This window comes from Drosophila pseudoobscura, chromosome X, assembly GCF_009870125.1.
Source record: "Drosophila pseudoobscura strain MV-25-SWS-2005 chromosome X, UCI_Dpse_MV25, whole genome shotgun sequence".
Taxonomy (NCBI): Eukaryota; Metazoa; Arthropoda; class Insecta; order Diptera; family Drosophilidae; genus Drosophila; species Drosophila pseudoobscura.
The window spans coordinates 17,155,283-17,178,635 of record NC_046683.1 but is presented as its reverse complement, the minus strand read 5'-3'; the positions used below and the strand labels follow the sequence as shown (position 1 = coordinate 17,178,635).

The 23,353-nt window shown below is 48.0% G+C and overlaps 6 protein-coding genes across 11 annotated transcripts; 3 read left to right on the top strand and 3 right to left on the bottom strand.

Annotated features, from left to right (window-relative positions):
* The first annotated feature begins 33 nt into the window (after window positions 1-33).
* Window positions 34-3,560, top strand: Ir8a (Ionotropic receptor 8a). The gene is made up of 5 exons (XM_002133874.3): window positions 34-321; window positions 389-538; window positions 611-999; window positions 1,059-1,238; window positions 1,317-3,560. Exons 1-5 carry the CDS (start codon window positions 249-251, stop codon window positions 3,375-3,377), a joined length of 2,853 nt encoding a protein of 950 aa, XP_002133910.2. The 5' UTR covers window positions 34-248; the 3' UTR covers window positions 3,378-3,560.
* A 660-nt stretch (window positions 3,561-4,220) lies between these two features.
* Window positions 4,221-7,871, top strand: LOC6901210 (protein GPR107). Of its 4 annotated transcripts, none has more exons than XM_002133875.3 (7): window positions 4,221-4,361; window positions 4,465-4,660; window positions 4,784-4,894; window positions 4,960-5,105; window positions 5,170-6,097; window positions 6,176-6,577; window positions 6,661-7,871. In XM_002133875.3, the coding sequence occupies exons 2-7, from the start codon at window positions 4,481-4,483 to the stop codon at window positions 7,249-7,251; spliced, it is 2,358 nt and encodes a 785-aa protein (XP_002133911.2). In that variant the 5' UTR covers window positions 4,221-4,361; window positions 4,465-4,480; the 3' UTR covers window positions 7,252-7,871. The 4 variants fall into 4 exon arrangements, with proteins under 4 accessions (XP_002133911.2, XP_015041479.2, XP_015041478.2 ...); XM_015185993.2 differs by having other exon boundaries at window positions 4,223-4,361; window positions 4,430-4,660; XM_015185992.2 differs by having other exon boundaries at window positions 4,229-4,361; window positions 4,427-4,660.
* A 19-nt stretch (window positions 7,872-7,890) lies between these two features.
* Window positions 7,891-9,885, bottom strand: Gr8a (Gustatory receptor 8a). Its single transcript, XM_001354551.4, has 4 exons — window positions 9,024-9,885; window positions 8,810-8,961; window positions 8,653-8,742; window positions 7,891-8,581 (listed from the first exon to the last, which is right to left on the bottom strand). Exons 1-4 carry the CDS (start codon window positions 9,883-9,885, stop codon window positions 8,513-8,515), a joined length of 1,173 nt encoding a protein of 390 aa, XP_001354587.4. The 3' UTR covers window positions 7,891-8,512.
* Window positions 9,886-10,638: 753 nt separating this feature from the next.
* Window positions 10,639-12,076, bottom strand: LOC4814649 (segmentation polarity homeobox protein engrailed). Its single transcript, XM_001354552.4, has one exon. The coding sequence runs from the start codon at window positions 11,933-11,935 to the stop codon at window positions 10,724-10,726; it is 1,212 nt and encodes a 403-aa protein (XP_001354588.4). The 5' UTR covers window positions 11,936-12,076; the 3' UTR covers window positions 10,639-10,723.
* Window positions 12,077-14,806: 2,730 nt separating this feature from the next.
* LOC4814657 (uncharacterized) lies at window positions 14,807-20,285 on the top strand. Of its 2 annotated transcripts, XM_001354553.4 has the most exons (8): window positions 14,807-15,253; window positions 16,328-16,421; window positions 16,521-16,624; window positions 18,981-19,091; window positions 19,155-19,389; window positions 19,459-19,579; window positions 19,647-19,763; window positions 19,828-20,285. In XM_001354553.4, exons 1-8 carry the CDS (start codon window positions 15,167-15,169, stop codon window positions 20,120-20,122), a joined length of 1,164 nt encoding a protein of 387 aa, XP_001354589.2. In that variant the 5' UTR covers window positions 14,807-15,166; the 3' UTR covers window positions 20,123-20,285. The 2 variants fall into 2 exon arrangements, with proteins under 2 accessions (XP_001354589.2, XP_033241524.1); XM_033385633.1 differs by lacking the exons at window positions 14,807-15,253; window positions 16,328-16,421; window positions 16,521-16,624 and adding an exon at window positions 18,233-18,360.
* Window positions 20,286-20,662: 377 nt separating this feature from the next.
* Window positions 20,663-21,476, bottom strand: LOC6899163 (uncharacterized). 2 transcript variants are annotated; one of them, XM_002136324.3, is made up of 3 exons: window positions 21,459-21,476; window positions 21,241-21,400; window positions 20,663-21,185 (listed from the first exon to the last, which is right to left on the bottom strand). In XM_002136324.3, exon 3 carries the CDS (start codon window positions 21,182-21,184, stop codon window positions 20,783-20,785), a length of 402 nt encoding a protein of 133 aa, XP_002136360.1. In that variant the 5' UTR covers window position 21,185; window positions 21,241-21,400; window positions 21,459-21,476; the 3' UTR covers window positions 20,663-20,782. The 2 variants fall into 2 exon arrangements, with proteins under 2 accessions (XP_002136360.1, XP_033241528.1); XM_033385637.1 differs by lacking the exon at window positions 21,459-21,476 and having other exon boundaries at window positions 21,241-21,436.
* Window positions 21,477-23,353: the final 1,877 nt, after the last annotated feature.

Genomic DNA, 23,353 nt, shown 5'->3' with positions numbered 1-23,353 from the left:
TTACAAAAATGTCTATATATGGAACGACTTCAAGCCGCAACACAATCTTGAGTGCTTTGAGGGCTGTGGCTGTCACAGCCATTTCTGTGGTGTTCTTAAATATTCATAGTCCCCGTTTTGATGGGCATTGCATGCGACATGTATCTATAATTGCAACAATTATGGCAGGACAGGCCATCGAGCAGGACAAGTCGAAGAGCGCCTAACAATGCCAATTTGGAAACGGAACTCAAGGCAAGCGGTTCATCATGGTGCAGCTGGTACTCCTCCTCCTAACTGTCGGCCACGCCCTGGCCAGTGCCGAAGAGCTGCTCAAGATAAGTGGGTTCCGCAGATACGTTTTTCCTCTGCAGACTCGAGAGTCTCTTTTTTTGGCTTTCGCCCACAGCCTTTTGGATAGAGCCCTTGCAGCGTGCAGAATTCGATGCGGATATGGTGGTGGTGCTCAAGGAGCTGGATGGCATGCGTCTGGACATCAAGGTGTCGGATGTCTCCATGCCGTTGACCCGCTCCGAAGACGGCAAGGATATGCAGCGCTGTAAGTCCAGAAAGATTTTTCGCCCAATTTGATTTCTACTTGAAAAAATCTCCCATTTTTTCTCTGATTCAGTCTGTGAGATCTTAGCCAGCGAGGGCACCAGCATTGTCATAGATCTCACCTACAGCCACTGGCCGGAGGGCTACAATCTGCTGCGTGCCCAGGGCATTGCCTATGTGCGGATGGAGCGCATGCTGCGACCCTTTCTGGAGATGCTTGGGGCCTTCATGCGCCAGAAGCGGGCCAATAATGTGGCGATGGTATTTCAAAATTCCAGGGATGCCGAGGAGGCCATGCAGCAGATGATCATTGGTTATCCGTTCCGTACGCTGATCCTCGATGCCAGTGCGAGCGACAACCCCAGGGGGGATTTTGTGCAGCGCATACGAGACTTGAGGCCGACGCCCAACTATGTGGCGATGTTTGCCCGCGGTGCGGCCATGAATGGACTCTTCGATAAGGTGAGTCCTGGCGGGGCACGTATTGCGGAATTGATTGCACTCTCTTGGTTTTGTGATAGGCGCAAAAGGGTGGCATATTTGAGCGACCCACCGAATGGCACTTCGTTTTTCTGGATACCCGCGATCGGGTCTTCAAATACAAGCGCCAGGCGGAGCTGGCCAATCGTTTTACCCTGAATGCCCGGGCTATCTGCAGGTCCATGCCCATGCCGGATCTTTACTGCGGCAGCGGATTCACAGTAAGAGCAGCCACAGCCCCGCCAGGATTCGATCCTCTTTAAACACCTTTTCATTCCTCTCTCTATCCTTCGATGCAGATGCAGCGGGCCATGCTGCTGAATGTGCTGCGGAGTCTGATCAATGCCGCTCAGATGAGTCCGGAGATGCCGCAGCCCATCTACGTGGAGTGCAATGGCACTTCCTCCTCCTCCACAACCGCCACATCCTCGACCGAGCTGGCTACAGCGGAGCCCGAGCTAGAGGCCGGCTCCTGGCTGAACTGGGTGCAATGGAGCAACTTTCTGACCTTTGCTCCGCCCGTGGATCGGTATCCGGATGAATTGGAGGCGGGTCAGCCCACTGAAGTCGTCCTGCCGGCCCTCACCTTTGCGGTAAACATCTCCGCTGGCTACTATTCCAGCGAGCATGAGGCCAAGACCGATCTGGCCATGTGGTCGACCCTGGGCGGTGGTACGCTGCGTCTCCTGAACGAAACGCTCAGTCCGGCGCGTCGTTTCTTTCGCATTGGCACCGCCGAGAGCATGCCCTGGAGCTACTTGCGGCGCAACGAGAAAACCGGCGAGCTGCTACGCGACCGCAAGGGAGAGCCCATCTGGGAGGGATACTGCATTGACTTTATCCAGCGGCTCTCGCAGAAGCTCAACTTCGAGTACGAGATCGTGGCCCCTCAGACGGGGCACATGGGCGAGATGAACGAGGAAAAGGAATGGGACGGGGTGGTGGGGGATCTGGTGCGGGGCGAGACCGACATTGCCATTGCCGCCCTGAAGATGTACTCGGAACGGGAGGAGGTCATCGATTTCCTGCCGCCCTACTACGAACAGACGGGCATTTCCATCGTGATCCGCAAACCAGTGCGCAAGACATCCCTGTTCAAGTTCATGACCGTCCTGCGGCTGGAGGTGTGGCTGAGCATTGTGGCCGCCCTGGTGGGCACGGCCTTTATGATCTGGTTCATGGACAAGTACTCGCCATATAGCTCGAGGAACAACCGGGCCGCCTATCCGTATGCCTGTCGAGAGTTTACGCTGCGGGAGAGCTTCTGGTTTGCCCTCACCTCGTTCACGCCGCAGGGCGGTGGCGAGGCGCCAAAGGCCATTTCCGGCCGGATGTTGGTGGCCGCCTACTGGCTGTTTGTGGTCCTCATGCTGGCCACATTCACGGCCAATCTGGCCGCCTTCCTTACGGTGGAGCGCATGCAGACGCCGGTCCAGTCGCTGGAGCAGCTGGCCCGCCAATCGCGCATCAACTACACGGTCGTTATGGAATCGGATACGCATCAGTATTTTATCAATATGAAGTTTGCCGAGGATACGCTGTACCGCATGTGGAAGGAGCTGGCTCTGAACGCCTCCAAGGACTTTAAGAAGTTCCGCATCTGGGATTATCCGATCAAGGAACAGTACGGACACATTTTGCTGGCCATCAACAGTTCGTTGCCGGTGAAGGACGCCCGACAGGGGTTCGACAATGTGGATGCTCATGAGAATGCCGATTATGCCTTCATCCATGACTCGGCGGAGATCAAGTACGAGATAACCAGAAACTGCAATCTGACGGAGGTGGGCGAGGTGTTTGCCGAACAGCCATATGCGGTGGCCGTCCAGCAGGGCAGCCATCTGGGCGACGAGCTCAGCTATGCCATACTGGAGCTGCAGAAGGATCGGTTCTTCGAGGAGCTCAAGACCAGGTACTGGAATCAATCGAATCTGCGCAATTGTCCGATCTCCGAGGACCAGGAGGGCATCACCTTGGAGAGCCTGGGGGGTGTGTTCATAGCCACACTCTTTGGCCTAGTCCTGGCCATGATCACCCTCGGCCTGGAGGTGGTGTACTTTAAGAAGCGCAAGAACACCTTAGAGGCTACCATCACCCAGGTGATACCCATTGAGGCGGCAGAGGAAGGCGGCACTGCCACTGAAGCTGAAGCAAGGAAAAAGGCCGCCTGGCATATACCACTGGACAAGCACAGATCGGCCAAGGTATCGCCGCCGCCCTCCTTTGAGGTGGCCACATTCCGGGGCAAAAAGATGCCGCCAAAGGTAACGCTGGGCGATGGCAAGTTCAAGCCGCGGCTTGGTCTACAATCGCGTCGAAAATTGGGAGCACTTGATGACCCAATGGGTTACATGGAATGATGATCTTGACAGTTAGGGACCGGGCCCAGTTCTACCTGAGGGCCTTCCGACGGGAACGTTGGATTATATTCAGAAGCGTGCACCGGAGCAGCTCTAAGTAATTACTTTAAGTTAAAAACACATATTTATTCCAATTTCAATAATTTAAAAATAAATTTCATCCCACGGTACGTGGTCGGTAAATCAAAGAGTGTGATCGTGGAACAGTGCAGTGAAATTTTTTGAAAATGAGACGGTATATTTCTGAGGGTCAGACCGTATATTTTATGGATATATTCGCACTCACTCTGTTTTCTTGCCACCATGTCCAGCTCACACACCTTGAAAGTGTCTATACCTTTCCTAGTATTTTATAAAATTTTCCAGTATTTTTTACGACTAGTTATAGACCCATCCTCTTGTTCAATGTACCAATAAAATGCCATTTGGAGCTATGTCCTAGGCTAATATTCTTATACTAATTTGGGATTAGCAGCGAAATCCTAATGGTTTGACTATTAAATCTAAATTTGTTGAAAAATGTAAGAAAAATAAATGGTGATATTGTATGGTCTATGTGCAGTTGCCAGCATGTCGCTTTGCGACATTTGGAAACAATTTTGAATATTTTACATTACATTTTTTTACATTACATATTTTATATTACAGAAATACTATAAAAAAAGTATAAGAGTATGCAAGGTGTGAGTCCCTAAACGGGGAACAATTCTGTGTGCTTTACAAAATAATCGCAATAAGTAACTATAATCTGACTTGAGTCTTGACATTTCTTGTTTAAACCTTGTTTTATAAACAATTCAATTCAGATGAGATAGTCGTGTAGGAACGATTCCGTCAATCTTATAAAATGGTGTCAAAAAATTCGTCAGTATATTTTTGGTTTATTTTGTAAATTTGTGACGTATATTTCAGTCAGACCGTATATCTTATCAATAAGTCCGTCACAAATAAAACGAAATAAATTCGTAATAAATTTTGATAAAGGTGTGAAAAATTATAAGTTATAGGTGTCAAACGAAACCAATCAATTGCAACCTTTTCAATCAAAGCAGGCAGGCACTCTAATTTGTTGTCTCTTCGGGAACAGAGTCACAAAAGGTGCCATGAGACGACAACATCGCGAGAGGCGAAAATTCAACAAAATGCGTGCGCTGAGGATATCCCCGAAGCAGGTGCCACCGGCGCACATCTTAAATATTAAATCAATAGTTTTGCTGGTTATTGTCACACTATTGAGCGCTCCCCATGCTGTGCTATCGCGTAAGCATCACCTGGAAGTTCGCGTAAGTTTGTAAAGACATGTCGACAGACCGCCCCCCACGTCCCACCCATCTCACCATCCTCAACCGGCAATGGCAATGGCACCTGACTCATATTTTCCTGTAACCAACTATCACACAACACAGAACGATATGCGGCCCTACATTGCACTGAGCACATTCGGTTTTTACACCAACGGCCATTTGGATGTGCAGCTCAGTAAGCTGACCATTGACGGAGAGAATTCCGCGGACTTGGTAAGTACATATAATGTAGAAACCTTAAGCTTAAGCATCCTTCTAACCCTTGTCTGACTGTGCAGTTCGGTCTCTCGCTGGACAAGACAACCATTGACCAATTGAATCCCTATCTGGACTCGCATCAAAACAAATGCATACTCGAGGAGCCGCCAAATATGCAGACCAGGGGACCCATACTATTCTTTGTCCTAGATCTGAAGGAGCTAAAGTGAGTAGCCGTTTGGCAAAGCGCAAACACACACACACACTGACACGTTTCCCTTCATACACAGAGTTCGCGTAAAGTGCTCTCCCGAATGGGGCAATATGCACATCTACAAGGATATCACCTCGCGGCACAAGCGCAACTCTTTGGCCAAGGTCAGTGACTCGGCACTCTTCAGGCAGCGTCGTGATGTCCCACCGCAATATTCTGCCGAAGGCGCCGATGACTTGGACGAACATTCAGTGGAGGATCCCACTGATACGGAGGAGCTGAGACAGCCACATGTCTTAAAACCATCGCCGCCAATCGCCGTAGTGGGTAAAATCGAAATGCCAGTCGATGCAAAGCCCAGCCCCAAAGTCTCGGCTGATCCCAAAATGCAGAGTGGGGCTGCTCCCGAGACTGAGAAGGCAGCACCGGCCAAGATTCCCGAACAACTTATCCTGGACAAGGACCGTTTTAATTCGCTGCTTAATCCCGTATACAAGCCACAGAAGAAGGCTGATATCAAACAGGAGGCTGCTGCCGAGCCAAAGGCTTCTGCTGCTGTTGCTGCACCCAAGGAAGCGGAAGTTGCACCAGTCCCCAAACAGCAGCCAGTGGAAGCGCCAAAGGTGGCTTCAGTCCCACCAGCAGCTGCTGTAGCAGCAGGCTCAGCGGCTGACACTGAATCCGACAAGACCAAAGTCGAAAACGGTGCTGAAGAAGTGGCGCCAGCTCCTGTTAATCCCTGGCCCTCTGAGCTGGACCCCTTTCCCGGCGAAAGTCTGCCCGAAATGGGGGAGAGCAACAACTTGTACAAGTCGTACAAGCAATCGCATAATGCACTGTGCAAGGACTCTACGCTGCCGCTGGACAGGCAGGTCATCCAGGGCGTGACATATTACAACTTTACCTTCTCCATGCTGGTGGCCTCACTGCTGGATGAGGGCCTCTACAACTTGTACTTCCATGCCTGTCCCAATTACTATGCGCCCAAAATAGTGTCCTTCAATGTGAGTTGCCTGCCCGCCCCTCCCCGCGAAATGGGGATATATGTTAACCATTTTCCTTTAACTTATGTTTTCTCTCAGGTGGACATTGAGGAGAATAACAATGGCAACTATCTGTCGGCGGGCGAGATGCCCCTGCCCGCGCTGTACTTTATGATGAGTCTGCTCTTCTTCCTGTCCGGCCTCTTTTGGGTGTTCATCCTAAAGAAGAGCAAGCACACTGTGTATAAAATTCATTACTTGATGGCTGTGCTGGTGTTCCTCAAGTCGCTCTCCCTGATGTTCCATTCGATCAACTACCATTTCATTGAGAAGCGTGGCGAGCATGTGGAGACCTGGGCCATACTCTACTATATAGCCCATCTGCTCAAGGGGGCTGTGCTCTTCATAACAATTGTCCTCATTGGCACTGGCTGGACCTTCATCAAGCACATCCTCTCGGACAAGGACAAGAAGATCTTTATGATCGTGATTCCACTGCAAGTGAGTACCATCTGGAGTGCCATCCATTCTGATCGAACATTCTGTACTATAACTTGTCTTCATTCTGCATTCTGTGCGTAAAGGTTCTCGCTAATGTGGCCCAAATCATCACAGACGAATCGGATCAGAGCGATGCCGAGTTCCGTACTTGGCACAACATTTTCTTCTTTGTGGATCTGCTGTGCTGCGGTGCCATACTGTTCCCCATTGTGTGGTCCATACGGCATCTGCATGAGGCCTCGGCCACCGACGGCAAGGCGGCCATCAATTTGCGCAAACTGAAGCTCTTCCGCCAGTTCTACATTATGATCGTTTGCTATATCTACTTTACGCGCATCATTGTCGATCTGCTCCAGATGACGGTGGTGTTCCAGTATGCCTGGCTAGACGAAATGTTTCGCGAGATGGCCACCTATGTGTTTTTCGTGCTGACGGGCTATAAATTCCGCCCAGTTTCATCGCATCCATATTTCACAGTGCCCGACGACGATGATGACGATGAGGTGGAGGTACTCACTGGTTCTGGCCTTACCGAAACAGTGCATCGCATCAAGCCCCTGAATCGTGGCAGCCATGGCAGCGGCTCTGCTGGTAGCATAACCATCATCGAGGGCAATGAGGATGAGCGCGAGAATCTAATTGCAAAACGAGAATCAAGTCATGAATACGATTAGGCGATAAGAAAACACACACTATACAACCAATCCAATCTATTTAAAAATATTCCAATGCATAGTCTTTAGTCGTCCCACATGTTTCCCTCTCCCCCCACAAAGGTCTCGCCGGATCTTCGCCCTGAAATTCTAGCAATATACTACACAAGTTTACCCGCGAGGAAGAAAGGATTGTGTACACACGTGTGTGTGTGAATTAGGTCTTATTTTGGTTCAGTCCAGCAAACCTTTTATTACGTTTAGTATAACATTATGATACACTACAAATACTTGAGTTTAAATCATCATCGTAAATAAGAAACGAAAAGTAGCTACCAGTAGCTTAGAATTGAATGGGAAGAGAATAATCTCAATTTGTGAACGGCACATCATTCAGTGGACTTCAGCGAGAGAGAGAGAGAGAGGAGGCCCCGTCCAGCGCCCAGGCGGAAGACACATTTGTAAATAATTACCTAATAATCCAACGCACCGAACGCTGCTTCTGAATCTTCCCCGGCCCCCCTCCCCCCTCTACTATATATAAATACACTATACTGTATATGTTTAAACTTATGTATAATTTTAACAAAATATAACAAAGCTTTAATGTATAAACCAGGAGATTAAACATCTTATACCTATTCCCAACCCATGGTTCAATAAGTCCCCGACTTTAGAAGTTTTAATTTACTCTTAAACATAGATCTTAGAGTCCAGTGAAATGTATTCTATAGAAGTTCCACGCTCCACGTCCTTTTTGTAAATGGTTTTGTAATGCTCCCCTAAAAAAACTCGCTCAAATCAATTATGATTATGATTTAAGTTTGTTTGAGTTTTGGCAATTGTTAAAAGAGCTAAATCATGTATGTGACTTTGGTAGATAAATTTCCATGACCATGGCACTTGTAGCGTTGCGTCCTGATAAAAAACCGAACGCTGTGCGCACCGCGGCAATACTTTTTGTATGCCCAACACATCATGGTAGAGTGTTTAACGAAAAATTCTGTTCTCTTCTATCTGAAGCACTTTTTATTTTGCCAATCGCTATATATCATTTTGTTTCCAGCATTCGCAATTAGCTTGATGATTCGTGGGCAGGAGGCCTGCTGTGGTATCAATCAAGCCCGTTCTTGGCTTCAAAGTTATTATCAATTGCTTGCCATCAGTCAACACAAAAGGTTGTAGCTTCTAAGAAGAATATAAATAATTTGCAAACATTTACACTTGGGGGACGGGAGCAATCGGGGGACCTTTATTGAACCCTGTGATACTATTTCTATCATTATTGATTGCTAAACTTTGGTATAAACTGAATGGTGTAGATGATGTAGGTGCCCACCGAACAGACAATCTGTAAGCACAAAAACAGTTGGAAGGACCTTTTAGAAATCTCTCTCTGGATAGGATACTCCCAAAACGCACCCGCGTGAGCAGACAACAGTCCAAGATGGTGACGCCCAGGCAATTGATGCGCAGCGGCTGATGAAGGATTTGCAAAGAAAAGTTCTGAATCTGCAAAAATGATTCAAGATTACAATAAGAGATGGTCTCGCAGTAGAGTTAGCTGGGCGTGCGTTACCTGCAAGGAGAGATCTGCAAAGCCACAACATCCCGTTTCCGTGACAATATTGTGCAGCTGATAGGCTATCCGTGGAACTATCACCATGCAGCTCTGCGAGGCATAGATGAAGGCGGGTATCTCGAACAAGGCGGGCAAAATCAAAGAGTAATCTGTACACCCCCAAGCAGAAAGACTCGTATGCACTCGGATGGACCTACTCGAATGGACTTACCCAAATTGGCAACGGATATGTAGATGGTGTAGTACATAAAATAGCAATCGACTGCAATCCGCACATAGATCGAGAGCAGAACGGTCAGTGTGGAGAAGCGAAAGGCCCGCTGGAAGCAGGTGTACATCTCATGCACATCGTTGTAGACGCACTGCTTCTGCAACAGCCGGCGGCGCAGGAAGTGCCCAAAGTCCTTGAAGCTGCGACCCGTTAGGCTGGCAAATCGCGAGTACTCTGCCAGTAGGGAAAGCTCCCGTTCGAGCTGGGCCAGCTGCTGGCGGAGCAGCTCCATGTGCAGTACAAACTGTACGTTCCGCATGTACATGAGGAAAACGAGCGGCTCGAATGTGCTCCAGAAGAGTATCAAGTGCATGTCGGCGGGCTGCACCTGCCACAGCCAGATATTGATGAGGATCTCCCCCACCAAGATGCCGTACAGCGAGATCAGGTAGCGTCGGTACTGACGCAGTTCGCTGCGTATGGAGACTGGCCGGGACAACCGCCTGCTGCCGTGCTGCTGCTGCCTGTTGAGCTTCCCATGGAGCCACCAGAAGCGGGCCAGGGGCCGCTGGCTGGCCATCGTCTCAGCATAGATGGACAGCACTGCAAGCTCTGAGAATATGAACTTCATGCCATCGTTCACGCAGCCGAACAGGTCGCCCTTATAGAGAAACTCCAGATCGCTGGTCAGACACACGGCTACCATTCCACTCAACCCCATAAGGATGAACAGGCTCCAGGCTCGGAGCAATTGGCGTGTCCTGTGCGGCCGTTCATCCCCTGGCAGAGGCAGCCCATGGAAGCCGAGCACCTGGTAGAAACGCAGATGAAAGTGCAGGACGCGGCCCAAACGCCCGCTCATCATATACTGGCCTCTGTCCTCGGGCTTCTGACTAATACTACTGGCTTTCAGGCTTATCCCTTCGACACATCTTTAGTGGCTGATGGCAACTGCTGATTGGATACGAGGGATACCATTAAGCGTCCAAGGTTTTATACATTATGTGTGTCAGGAAAAAGGAAACAGCTTGGAAATTATAAGCCATCAAACTGGTGTACCCTGTACCTAAGAGTTTTGGCTACTTATTTTATGGAGACGCAACAGAAAACTGAACTTTCCAATCAGAATCGAAGGTTTTGTATGCTAGAAGTACTGCCCAAAAAATCGTACCTTCTGAGCATCCGTTTAGGGCCACTGCTCCCGTTTTTTCGAGAGTTATTCAGCCAGATGCAAAAGCGTCAAAGAGAATGTCTGTGAATGTAATCACAAAATACATGTCTTGTGGATCGATAAAGTGGTTACTATATCCGGAACTCAAAGGGAGTAGCGATTCATTAGATTCGTGTAGACCCCACCGCTGGTTTAGGGTACCTTTCTAGTCGCACCTGCCCGTCTATAATTCTATTATTTAAGCATATGGGTCACCGAATGACTGACATAACTCATTTCATTAGCTTAAGTAGCGACCGGATCGGGTCGGAGTGAGGAAGTTCTCTCGCTCTCTCTCTCTCTTTCTGTCACTAACTCAGAGCGTTTAAAACCACTTTCCAACCGGTTCCCAAACACAATAAAGACATATGCACATAGGTACTCGTACATTCAAAGTCTATATTTTTCTGCTCTGCTCTTATCAACTATGAAAAAAAAGGGCAATAAATAAGTCTACATTTAGGAGGGGCGGGGCGGAGGGGCACCTCCGCTACAGATAGGGCCCACTGTACTGATAGCCACCGCTGCCGAAGCCCTGGACATGACCTACGTTGTAGCTGTCGACACCGTTGTACGTCTCGGGGGCGGCACTGTTGAATCCCGTGGCCTCTGGCCAGTCCACCAGAGCCGGTCGACGACGACGTGCTGGGGCTGGCGCCCCATACGTGTCCGCCACCTCATCCTCGTAGCCCTCGCTGCCGCTGGGCAGCTGTGGAGATGGTCGGAAGCCCGAGCTGCTTCCACTACCGCTGCTGCTGCTGCCGCTCGGCCTGGAGTAGTCATAGCCGTAGGCGGACGACGACTCCTCGGGGGCCTCCAGGGTGTAGGCCGGAGCCCGGCCCGACTTGGGGCCGCGTCCAGAGTGGGCGTAGGGAGCAGAGTAGCTGTAGCCCGGCTCCGTCTCCTGCTCAATGTGCTCCTCGACGGGAGCGGGCTCTGCGTAGGCGCCACCAATATGATGCGGATAGGATCGCGATGAGTGCGGGTAGTGGTAGCCCAGATCGTCATCATCCTCCTCCAGATGGGCATGGTGTTGCTTGTGGTGATGGTGGTGGTTCAGCTGGGGGCGGGACTCAATCACTCGGTACGTCTCCACACTGTGCTCCGGATGATCCTCATACCCGTAGCCGCTGTGCACTGGAGCTGGGGCTGGAGCTGGCCTGGAGCTGTGCTGCTCCTCGATGATCGTGTACGTGTTTACCTTCTTCTTGGGTAGCAGTGGCAGTGGTGGCGGCGGTGGTGGCTTCTTGTTGAACGACTCCGTGAGGTGATCGGCCAGCTCCTTGGCGTGGTTCAGATACTCGGCGTGCTCGCTCATGTGCAGCGGCTTGTCCAGATCGGAGAGAATGACGCTCTCCAGCAGGGGACTGGGGTGCTTCGGCTTGGGTGGTGGTGGTGCTCCACGACCCCGCTGCAGGCGCTGCAGCTGATGGGGATGCGGATGGTGATGGTAATGGTGGATCACTTTGGCCACCTCGGGCTCACCGCCCTGCTCCTTGGGCACATGCACCTTGATGTGGACATACTCGTTGCCAAAGGCGGCAACCGAGGAACACCAGTAGAACACCAGCAAGAGGAGGAGAAGCGGCCATCGGGCCATGCGTCCCATGGTCATGGTCGGAGGCGGCTTTGAGTGCATTCTGTAGCTGTCGACGGGTATCTGGTTCTCTTGAAGCGCGCACGCGGTCTGATTCGTTGTCATCACCTTATGGCCTATAGACCGCCGCCTTGCCAAAATTGGTTTAAACCGAAATCTTTCTTTTGTCAAAATTTATATACAACAGCCCAGACCAGACGAAGCTGCGACGCAGCTCTTGACCTACGTTCCTCCCGGGCAATGGGAAAATACGGTGACCATTGAATGCCCTTCTAAATGAGGTGTGATCTATTACTAATTCGGAATCTGTAGAGAATGCGATGCAATTTATATATTTATAAATGATGCATACTTTATTCTCTTTCCTAAGTGTTTTACAATGAATTATATCGCAATAAACTTAAAGGACAGAACTGAAAGGCGCTCTAGATGAAATACATATGCTGTCAGCGTTTATTTTTGCAATCAATTGAATGTATAGTACATATATCTCTCTTTATACGATTAATGCCAATTGAACTGAAATACAAACAGAGAGCCAAGCAGCAAGATGATTTTTTAAGACACGCGAGATCATTTATACATATCATAAATGTATTTTTAAAGTGGTTATTCCCAAATATCCAATTAATACCTAAAAATAAGCAGTAATAATGTAATTACTACTTCTTAATACTTTCTGATGATTCTCGTCCCCCTCCTTGAATCGGACTTCATCGATAGCATTGTGGTTAATTGATAAGCATCGATAGACTGCAGCAAGAAGTGCACATGCCCTGCGATTGGGAGAGTGTAAAAGGCTAACTGTAAAATGTCATTTTGTGGTAACCACCGTTTGACAGTCTCTCTTCTCTGCTCTTCTCTCTTCGACTCCACTCTCATCCACTCTCACTCTCTTTGGCCCCGGTCCCGCGGCCTAACCACCTAGCGGTTGTTTTTGTTCATTTCTTATTTGTTTTAACTTTTGTTTTCATTATCATTGAAATGCGGCGCATATTTTTCTAGCCGCCAGCCAAATAAAATCGTAACGAAAGTTCATTTCATACAAATTCAATAATGAAAGCGACTCTTCTTATGCCCTCATCCTCATCGACAATCGACGACCCATGAACGACTTCTGTTCGATCGTTAAGGCCAACTTCCAGTTGATAAATTGTAGCGTCCAATCACATCTAACCCTATATTCCGCAAATTCTCACTTATATTATATAATATCGAATTATTTGTGATTATTTTTTAATGTTGTTTGTGTGTGTGCATTCCAATGTGAAATTAATAAACATTTAATTGTGATGCTAATGTGGCAACACTGAGAAAGTTGCGCTGCGGCATTCATTATCATTATCGCATCATCATCATCGTCATCAGGAAAGTTCATCATCATAGCTCTCTGTATAGAAACAAGCAAAGAAAAATTCCAAATTATAATAATACAAACAATAGTTAAAATGCAACTCGTTTTTATAGAAACGTCTGATTGACTTGTAATTTATTCGCACTTGATTTTTCGTGTGGAAATTCTAAAACAAGCCCCGAAATCCAATCTATAATTTGAGATCATTTCTCAGATTATCCATAAATTACCCACAAACCCATAGCAGCATGGAAATTTACCAAGCCAGGCATGGGTAGGGGTATGGGTAGGGGTATGGGTAAGGGTAAGGGTATCTGTGGAGTAGATTCGCCCCATGCTTTGTATCTGGGGAATGCGGTTTCTGTTCGTGCAAAATCGAACCCATTTAAATGAGATATTAAATGAAATTAAGACAAGACAAGAAAATAAGAAATGAGGAAGGGGAAAACAACAAATGAGTTTATAAACTAAAATATTCATGGTCATAGTTGTAAGGGGGGGGCTCTGGTATTACCTACGTATACGTAACCAAATACACTTCCAATGTGGCCTGGCCCCAAAAAAAAAAAGGGCAGAACAATATAAGCAATGACGGAAAATAGGAAACCCCTAACCCCCAGCATTAAACCGTAAAGCCTATTAGCCCTCTAATTGACTTAAGAGGTACAGGCGTTTCCATATGTAAATGCGAATACGTATACGATAAGTAGACCAACGCACAATCTTATGAAACTTTATGACGATTGTTAAACAAGCAAGTACTTAGTAAGGTGAGAAGTCCGAGCTCCTGCATAACTGTTTCAGATGCAAGCTTAGGACAATTTTAGACAATTAGGGTTAAGCAATATTATGTTATTTTTATACCGGCGGCTCAGCTGAAGCCAGATAAATGTCCATACACGAGATCGATAAGCAACTACTGCGGTGGGAGATTGGCATAGAACTAGTTTCGGGCGACGCCGGCAGATCAAAAGAAAGTACTCTTAGGCGGTTCATTAATGCTTTATAAAAGCAATCAAAAAGTGTTTAAGTTACGATGATTCATCGGCGGCTGGCCCGAAAAATGACAATTCCTCGTTTTGCCTATTCATTTGTATCGATCACAGAAATCCCTTTGCTATCGATCACAGGCGAGTGAAACACTATTTCATTCATCCATGCAATCACAGGTAATCTTAGATCACAGATAAGTGGATGCCTATCGCTGGGGGAGGGGAGGGGAGGGGGAGGGGACAACTATTTCGTTTAGCCATGCAATCCTATACTTCTCCTCGCACCTTTTTATCGATAGTAGCTAAAAGGAGAGCGGAGAGGTGGGTGGTGCGTGCCAACGCTGACGTCAGCGCGCTGTCTTAGTTGCTGCCTTGGCCGGCAGCAGCAGCGGCGGCGGCGGCAGCGGCAGCGTCGCGTCTGTTTGGCGTGCGGTTCGTCATCGTTGTTGCTGCGTCAGCAGAGCAGAGCAGAGTCGGTCGGTTTGTTTGTTGGTGGGGTTGATGTGTTGATATTGTCAAGAGTAAGTGCTTCGGCAGCGCCGACGCTAGACGCCTTCGTCTGCTGCTGTTGCTGCTGCTGCTGCCGCTCGATCCGGCCCGGCCCGGCCTGGGACGGCGCCAAAACAAACCAAAATCAGTTTGAATTCTGCCTTCAAGCGCTCTAGAACAAAGCTGGCCAAATCCGAGAGAGTCCACACACAGATTAGCCTTACTCTCTATTTGCTCTGGAATTAATCAAAGAATACAGCAGTGTCTAGTGTCTAAATACGTATATTAAATAGTAAATTTCTTGTGTTGTTTTTTGTTGCTCTTAGTTTTTTGAGTGCACATTTTATTGCGTTACTTTGAGTTACGTATACGTACACCCTAGCCAAGCCAACCAATACAAGGCAGCAGCGATAGCGTTTATAGAACGCGAAAGCAAAAAGAACAGAAAGAATTGTTATCAACACTACTGCTCCATTCGCTCCAATTGCACCAATCAGTGCAATGTCCTCTGGAAAGATTCTACCACGGCGCCAGGCGGTGCCCGTCCTCTACACTCGCGGCACCCACTATGAGGTCGGCTTCGATATGGTAAGTCGTGTGACCTTTGCTGGGGAGGGTCCTTGTCCTTCTGCTCCCATTCCCATCAACTCATAGGTGGCTCACGCCATCTGAATTTTTGATTGCACTTCCTTCAAACTTACACTGGGGTAATTATCTGGATTATTGTGTCTCCAAGAACTTGAAAAGATACCTATTTTGGTTATTTGTAGAACAACTAGAACACTGAACCTTGATTTAATGGCTTAATGATTGGCACTTAAATCATATACCAAATTACTCTGACCTAGATTCAGTGCTTAGGAAAGAGTCTATATAGGATATCTACTATCTTTACTGGATTCGACTGTTCCCATGCTCTTTGTACTGTATAATTTGTGTTCTGAGATAAGCGCAAATTTTATTATTATTTCAGATATCCTTTTTGCACTCTCAAGAATCCCATCAATTCCTGGTTCAGGGGCTGAGCAGAACCGCAAGAGTCAAGGGGCTGTAAAGCTTTATCTGTTCTGTGGTTGGGTTATCTTTACTGCAGCCACTCGAACATATGTATATGCCAGGCGGAGAGACCCACATTCAAGTCTCGGACCCAACCACAGTCGTTTTGCTAAATAATGCAGATTCGTGATTCTCGCGGCTTTGTCTGGCATTGACAATCGGTTTTAAGATCCAATTTGCATGGAGTTTTACGGAGTTTAGCCGCTTCCACGTCCGCGTCAGCGTCCGCGTCCGTGCCTGTCTCCGTGTCCGTGTCCGTCTCTGGTGCCCACCCAAAAGGTTATTTTACAACAAATAACCCCCACAACACCCATTCATTATTCATGCTGCTTTTTGTTGTTGCTGGGTTCTTTCTTTATTCTCTGTTGTATTTTAGTCGTCGTTTGTTTTCCTTACACTGGCGATCGATCGGTCGTGATCGATTATATTTTTGTTTCACTTTTTTATAGGTATCAAATACACAAAAACGGATTTGCAAATAATTCTCCATAGGGGGGCGGGCCTTTATTTTCATTTTTTTGTTGTTGTTTTGTTTTTTACAAAATTAGAAAGCATTTAATCATTTAATTATAATGGAAATATATTGTATATTTAATTGCTTTACAGGGCCGCACGTTTGGCTCGATGATTAAGAACTTTTTGCTCTTATCGAAGCCACTGATCGAGACCTACTTGCCCCTCTATCAATCCCCAAAAGGCAGTAAGTACTCATGAGAGCATCGCTCAGACCAGATGGGTGGCTCGAGTGGATCGAATGGATCGAATGGATTGGATGGGATAATGATTCATTAATTTTCAGAGCAAATCTATAATGAGACCCTGGAGTCGGTGAAGGATAGTTTCCCCCAGTATATACGCGAGCTGGAGGGCGTGGCCGATGGTGCGGAGGTGGAATTCCATAAGGTGAGAATAGCTTAGAGATAGTAGCGCTAGCCCCCCCCAATCCAATTAGTCAGGGGTTGGGGGGTTGCTAATTAGCACTCAACTGTAAACTGTAAACGACCGACTAATAGTAATACTCGTACATCGAATTATCTTCGTTGTGTTGCAGTGCACAATTAAGTGCCCATTAAATCGAATACAATTGTTGGAGCTTTTGGCTCAAATATTGTAATTTGACGCTAATAATCCGCACTGCAAGGCTGCCGACGGAGTGTGGGCGGGTGGGCGAGTGGGCGGTCGGGCGGTCGGGCGGTCGGGCGGCGTTCTAACGGTGTAGCTAAAGCAGAACTTAAAGTCGTGTCGTGCAATCGAATAATCTCTGGGACATTGCGTGTCTGTGGGGTCTCCAATGACAACATTAAAGGCGATACCCACCGAGTGCAGTGCTCTCAGTACAGTGTTAATTGGCTAAAAGGGCCCCCACCCCCACCGTTTGATGATCTAACAATGCAATTAGTAGCTGCTTAGTCTTTCCTTTAATTTTATTGTAATCAATGAAGTGGCTTCCTCCCCTCCCCCCCTCTCCCCATCCCACTCTACGTGCAGTCCAACAATGCCATGCCTTCTGCGATTCCCACTTAGCCGGCGACCACTGTGCACAAGCAGAACTCGAAATGTTGACCGCCGTGCCCGTGCCTCGTTCAGAGCATAGACATTGAACTAGTTCCTGCTGCTGCCGCTGCCACTGCCGCTGCCACTGCCGCTGCCGCTGCCGCTGCGGCTGCCGCTGCTGCTGCGTACGAAAGTGATAGACAGGCCATCGTCTGTATACCCTAGTCAGCAATGAGGTATCACGATTCTTACCAACTGTTTGCCAAGCGGAAAAAGAAGCCATCTCATGGCTCTACAGTTGTCCCAACGAATATTACAATATTTGTCATATGTAGGTTTTGCACACCAAAACTCCCTCTCTACATTATATAACTGCCATTAAAAGCCAAAAACTTGTTTCTAAATTTATGCAATTGTAAAATTTACAATTAATTTCGGGTCAAGAGACTTACGAGCCCCTTGTACTACATACATACATATATTCATTCGATCGTTGCTCTAGCGATAAGCTAATGGTGGGAGTAATATATTTTTATCAAATTTTGGTGGCCCCTCATTGTTTGTGCATTGTACACGGCGATTGTAAGGCCTAAACTATGGGCTTACAAGGAATATATCAATGTAACTTTATTGACTTCATTTTGGGGAGTACATAACCAACCAAAATTTGATCAAAGTAGGTCTTCTACTGCCAGCGATCCCTGACGATAGTAGAACTGTAAGGGTTATATCCCCCATAGCTCCCATTGCAGGTGCAAGAGTATCTTCAGCTGCGACCCTGAAGCTACGAGACTTTCCTTCTTGTTTAAGCCAATTTGTGGAGCACAGCACATAAGAGCAAAGGGGAAAGAGGAAAGAGAAGACAAGCCTGAAAAATGTCTCAGATCGAACCGAACCGAACCGAACCGAACCCTTGCTTGGCTTCATTTGGCTTTTGCCATGGCCGCCATTGATATTACGATTGACATTGGAATTGGTATTCGGATTGGGCACATGCTCATTAGAATGGCCAATGCAGAAGTCTCAATGCAGTGCAGTGCAGTGCGGCTGCCTTGCTCGATAATGTGTTATAATTTTTTTCGTCCATTCAGCTTTGACCGGCCAATTAATTGCACGCAAAAATCGCGCTGACCCTGGCCGCAACTGTGAGCATCTACATCTATCTTAATCTCCCAGCTCCATCGCAGCACAAGGTACACGGTACACGGTACACGCCACACGCCACACGGTACACCCCACACGGTGCGGTGCGTCGTCTTGGCTGTTCTGTGGCTGGTGTGCAGGTGCTGGACGGGGGTCTGAGGCTGGGACTGTGGCTGTGGCTAACACGGGTACTAACGTATGACAATTAATAATTCAAATTAGCAGCATTAACATTGCGTTAGGCTGTCCATCTTTTGTGCTGCTGATCTCCGATGCAGTTTCTAATAGTAAAAGTCTGATTAGCATGGAATTGGATCGGTAACGAGGTGCAGGTGTCTTGTGTGGCTATGCGATGCTAAGCGATGCTAAGCGATACTCTTTATCATTGCACCTTACAATATTTCAAACGAAAACAAGAAAGAAAGGCTAGCCGAAGTGTCAAGTACGACACGACCTAGACACAGACGCAGACCCAGTCCCAGTCCCATGGGTGTTATCTGAACGATTTCCATATACACCAGTAAAGAATCTTATAAATAAAGAGATTAGCAGACGTACGTGGTTATACTTTAATATATATATTTAATTTTGTTTTTAAAACGTTTATCATATTGCTTTTTAGCTCTTTCTGCTGCACCTTGACGACATCTTGCCGCAGGCATTGAAGCTTCAGCCGCGCAACAATAACCAGCCGACTGGCTGCTCCACAATCATTGTCAACCAAAAGAATTGCGTAGGTAAAGCCTAGAGGAGCCCCAGAAGATTGCTTTAATACAGTGCAACGTCTCGTTTATAGCGACTGTTGGGCCACACCGAGGATGCCCTGACGGAGACCCTCAATCATTACTATTTTGTTGACGCGCACATCATCAGCGACAAGCCGCAGGGCAAATACAATGTCAAGGAGGAGCACTTTATGTCCCTGTGCTACGCCGGACACTTGCCCGGCTACACCATGAATCAGAATTACCATGGCCTGGTCTTCACCATCAATACGATCAGTGCGGAGCTGTTGCGCAGTGGCAAGACACGTGAGTGTACTCCTTTCGATGGGATAAGATAAGAGACCTTTAATGAGGGTTTGCTTTAATGCTTTTTAGCGAGACACTTCTTGACACGAGCCCTGCTGGCCACCAGCAATGTGGACGATGCTTTTAGGGTGCTCAGGGACGCAGGTGTGGGAGCAGCCGATGCCTGCTCCATTAACTTTACCTTTTTGGCGTGAGTATCAAAGGTACTTTGGTCAACGGTCAACAGTCTGCAGTTTTCGTGTTCCTTGATTTCACAGCGATCCCCGCCAGATGTTCTACAATGTGGAGATGGCGCCTTCGCCAGACCGTAAGAATGAGTCGCTTTTGAACATCAAGGAGATACCCTTGGGTAATCATAACTACCATGTGAATCAGTGAGTACCAGAGACCTACCAGTAGTCATTAGCGCAGCTTGAGTAATTCTCGATTCGATCCTAGATTCGATCGCATTCACCAGGATCAGGCCAACGCTCTGATGGTCGAGTCCAGCGTGTCGCGAATGCAGGCGTTCGGCACCTACAAGCCGCCATCGAGCGAGCAGGATGTGCGCCACATGCTGGGCGATGTCTCTGGGGGATTGTATTGCGTGTGGCGCGAGAATGGCAGCTGTGACGAGGTGGTCAAAACCATTGCCGTTGGCATTTTCGATCTCACCGCTAGGACCATGTCGCTCTATTCGGACAATCCCAGTCAGACGGAGCCTCACTGCAGGTTGCCTCTGCTCTTCAAGTAGCTTTAATGCACACACCCCCGCCCCCCGCCTTTGTTGGACGCAGATTTTACTCGTATGTTTAATAAACATAATCAAATGACAGTTTGAGCTTGATCCAACTTTTTTTTGGGTCCTTAGCCAATCTAAAACCTCACACTCTTTAAAATAAAATTGTGAAATTTGAGTGAGCCAAGATGTTAGTACAGGGGGGCATGTGCATGTGGATAATTTCCCCACTCGTCCTATGTGTGGTGTGATTCCAGGCGCCCATCTACCTGGGGGCCATGGAGCCCCTGGTTAGCGGCAGCGAAGATGACAAAATATTTCCAAGGACGCGACGGCTTCGGCAATAAACAGATCAGTGCTGCAGCTCTAGTTTATCCCAGGTGAGGCTTCTTCAGGTCCAAAGAGTTTGCTTGGATCTTTCCTGGGAATGTGCGGATCGTCGAGCTGGTTCTTCGTTTATTAGGCTCGTGCGTCGCTCGTGCGTTAGGATCGTGTGTTAATCTCGTGTTGCGTTAGGATCGAGTGTTAATCTCGTGTGTTATGCTCGTGTCTTAGGTTCGTGTTATTGAATATGCTATGTGTTGTTTACCGAGAGTTTGATATGTGCAACGTATCGTGGAAGAACAGGGGCAGTGCAGTGATCAAACTGCACAGCCAGGGCCCTTCTATGCTAAGTCACTTGCTTAGCTCGGCTAAGAAGTACTCCAGGCCGCGCGCGTTGTCCCACTTGCCATCGATGAGTGCCTTCTCTTGGACCGCCCTCAGGGCGCGGATGCAGTCGACCATCAAGGAACCAAGGTCGTTGCTGAGGAGACTCACAATTTTGGCGTAGCTAGTTGTGGCCGGGCTGGGGGGCCGGTTCACATAGCCTATGAGAATGCGTAGCAGCTGCTCCTTGCGGTCGGGCAGGCAGTCGGTGATCAGCAGTTTCAGTCGACGGATGTGTAAAAAGTCGGCGACGAAATTGACGCCGTCTAGTTTAGCCATCAACTCGGCAATCAGTTCAATACGGTCGTCGGGGGTGAGATCCTCACCGCGCCCAGCTTGCCACTCCCTCTTGCGATTCTGACCGTTCATTCTGATAGAACATTGGGATTCTCACTGATTCTGATTTTCACACAATAAATACATACGTATGTGCACTAATTGAAGAAAGGAATTCGAATTACAGTGCAATTTGTTCACTTTTCACTTCTTCTTGGATTGGTTTTCGGCAGAATCCACGCACGCGTTGCTTTCTTCAGGGAGGATGCGAACCATCCAGTTCGAAATTACTACTGAAAATACAGCGAACTTAGGCGTTTTATTGTAAGTTTTTTCTAGTTTCTCAATTTTTACACAGAACACTCACTCAACTGACTATTAACTGCCTGATTTGTTGACAATATGTGAACAAATGTTCCTATGGCCTATTCCGATTGACAAAGCCGGCGAAAACAATATATATTTTCTGTCCCCGCATTGGCAGCACTGGCTTTGTAAAGGTAGCTCCTTTGCGGCTTCCTAGCTTCATTTTTTAGCACCAGGAGTTTCGTTACTTCTGTCGCTTTCTGTGTAGTTCGAGTCGGACACATTTTCTTCAGGGAAAAAGAAAAGATCGCTGATGATGACGAGTTGTTAAGTTGAGTGGTTACTATTTGAATGAATACAATTTTATGGGCGGCTTGTTATTTTCAAAATAAAGGCATTTAACCTCCGGATTCGATCCGACTATCGCACAAAAGTACCGATATTGTCTGCAGCTCCCTGTACGTCGATAAGTAGAATAGAAGTAGAGTAGGTTAGGTTAGGTTAGGTTAGGTTGACCCGGACGGCCCTCAGAGGGGGCCCCACATAGGCCAGTATGGCCCTTAGTTGTCCGGATAGGGGGGTATGAACCGTCGCGGCAGTGTTTCGGGGGTTTTGAAGTCCTCGAGGATCGAGGTATTTTTCGCATAGGCCAGTAGTTGCTGTGGCGTCCTCTTGGAGGCATCTTCCAGTGATGCCAGGACTGGCGCGCCCAAGTACTTCCTCCTTGCCCTTAAGAGAGCAGGGCAGTTGCAGATGAGATGTTCTAGGGTCTCGGTTGCCCCAGGCTCGTCACATTTCCTACAACTGTCTCTGTTTGTGATTCCTAGCTTTGTTGCATGCGCCGCAGCCAGGCAGTGTCCCGTTAATATTCCCACTAATAATCTGCAGTCCTTCCGGGGTAGGTGCAGCAGGTAGTGGCTGAGTTTGTCAGTGCGGTCCTTGCACATGATTTTCGAGGTTCTGCTGGCGGTGGTACTCCTCCACCTACTTTAGGTTTGTGACCCGGCCTGCTTTTCTAGATAGCTTTGCAGCGTTCTGAGGGAGACAGGCACGTTCTCGGTTCTCGCATTCGCCAGCCCGACGCCTTCCTTAGCTAGTACGTCCGCCGTCTCGTTTCATTCGATGCCCTGGTGGCTGGGAATCCAGTAGATCCGTACTGACTTTGTCGTGCTTAGGGTATCTAGTGCCTCCCTGCTCGCCAAGACATTTCTGGAACTGACTGCGGACGACTGCATGGATCTTATCGCCGCTTGGCTGTCGACGAATAGGTTGACCGCATCGTGTGCTCTTTCAGTGAGAAGAGCGACCTCTGCTGCTTTCCTGTTGGCAAAAACCTCTGCCTGGAATATGGTACAATGGTCCGGTAGCTTATATGACAGCCTTATCTCAGGGTCTGTACAGTATAGGCCCGCTCCTACTCCTCCGTCCATCTTGGAGCCGTCCGTATATATATTGAGGTGCTCCGTTTGGTCTCTTCCGATTTTCCAGTCTTCAGGTCCCGAAGATCCAGTTGTTTTTACGTCGAGGCATGTTTGGGGGGTCATGTAATCAGTTGATCTGTTCATTTCCCTTCCAATTGAACTTCTTCACCCTTTCCAATACATTGGGTTTCCATGCCAGTTTACTATCCAGTACTGTGCCCAGGTATTTGACTTGTGTTTTTGGGGTTAGCCTAGTTTGATTGATCTTCGGGGGGTCCATATCGGTACCTTGTACCTCTTGGTAAAGAGGATGAGGTCCGTCTTGTCCGCGTTGATACTGAGTCCTACATCTTCCGCCCACTTGCGTAACTCCCTGAGTGTTCGCTCCATTAGTGAGCTGAGGATCGATGGGCAAACACCCGTAATAAGTATGCTTATGTCGTCCGCATAAGCTGTTATTATTGGGGCCCTCCTTTCGTATCTCTTGATGAGGTCGTCGACCACCAGATTCCACAGGAGGGGCACAGGACTCCAC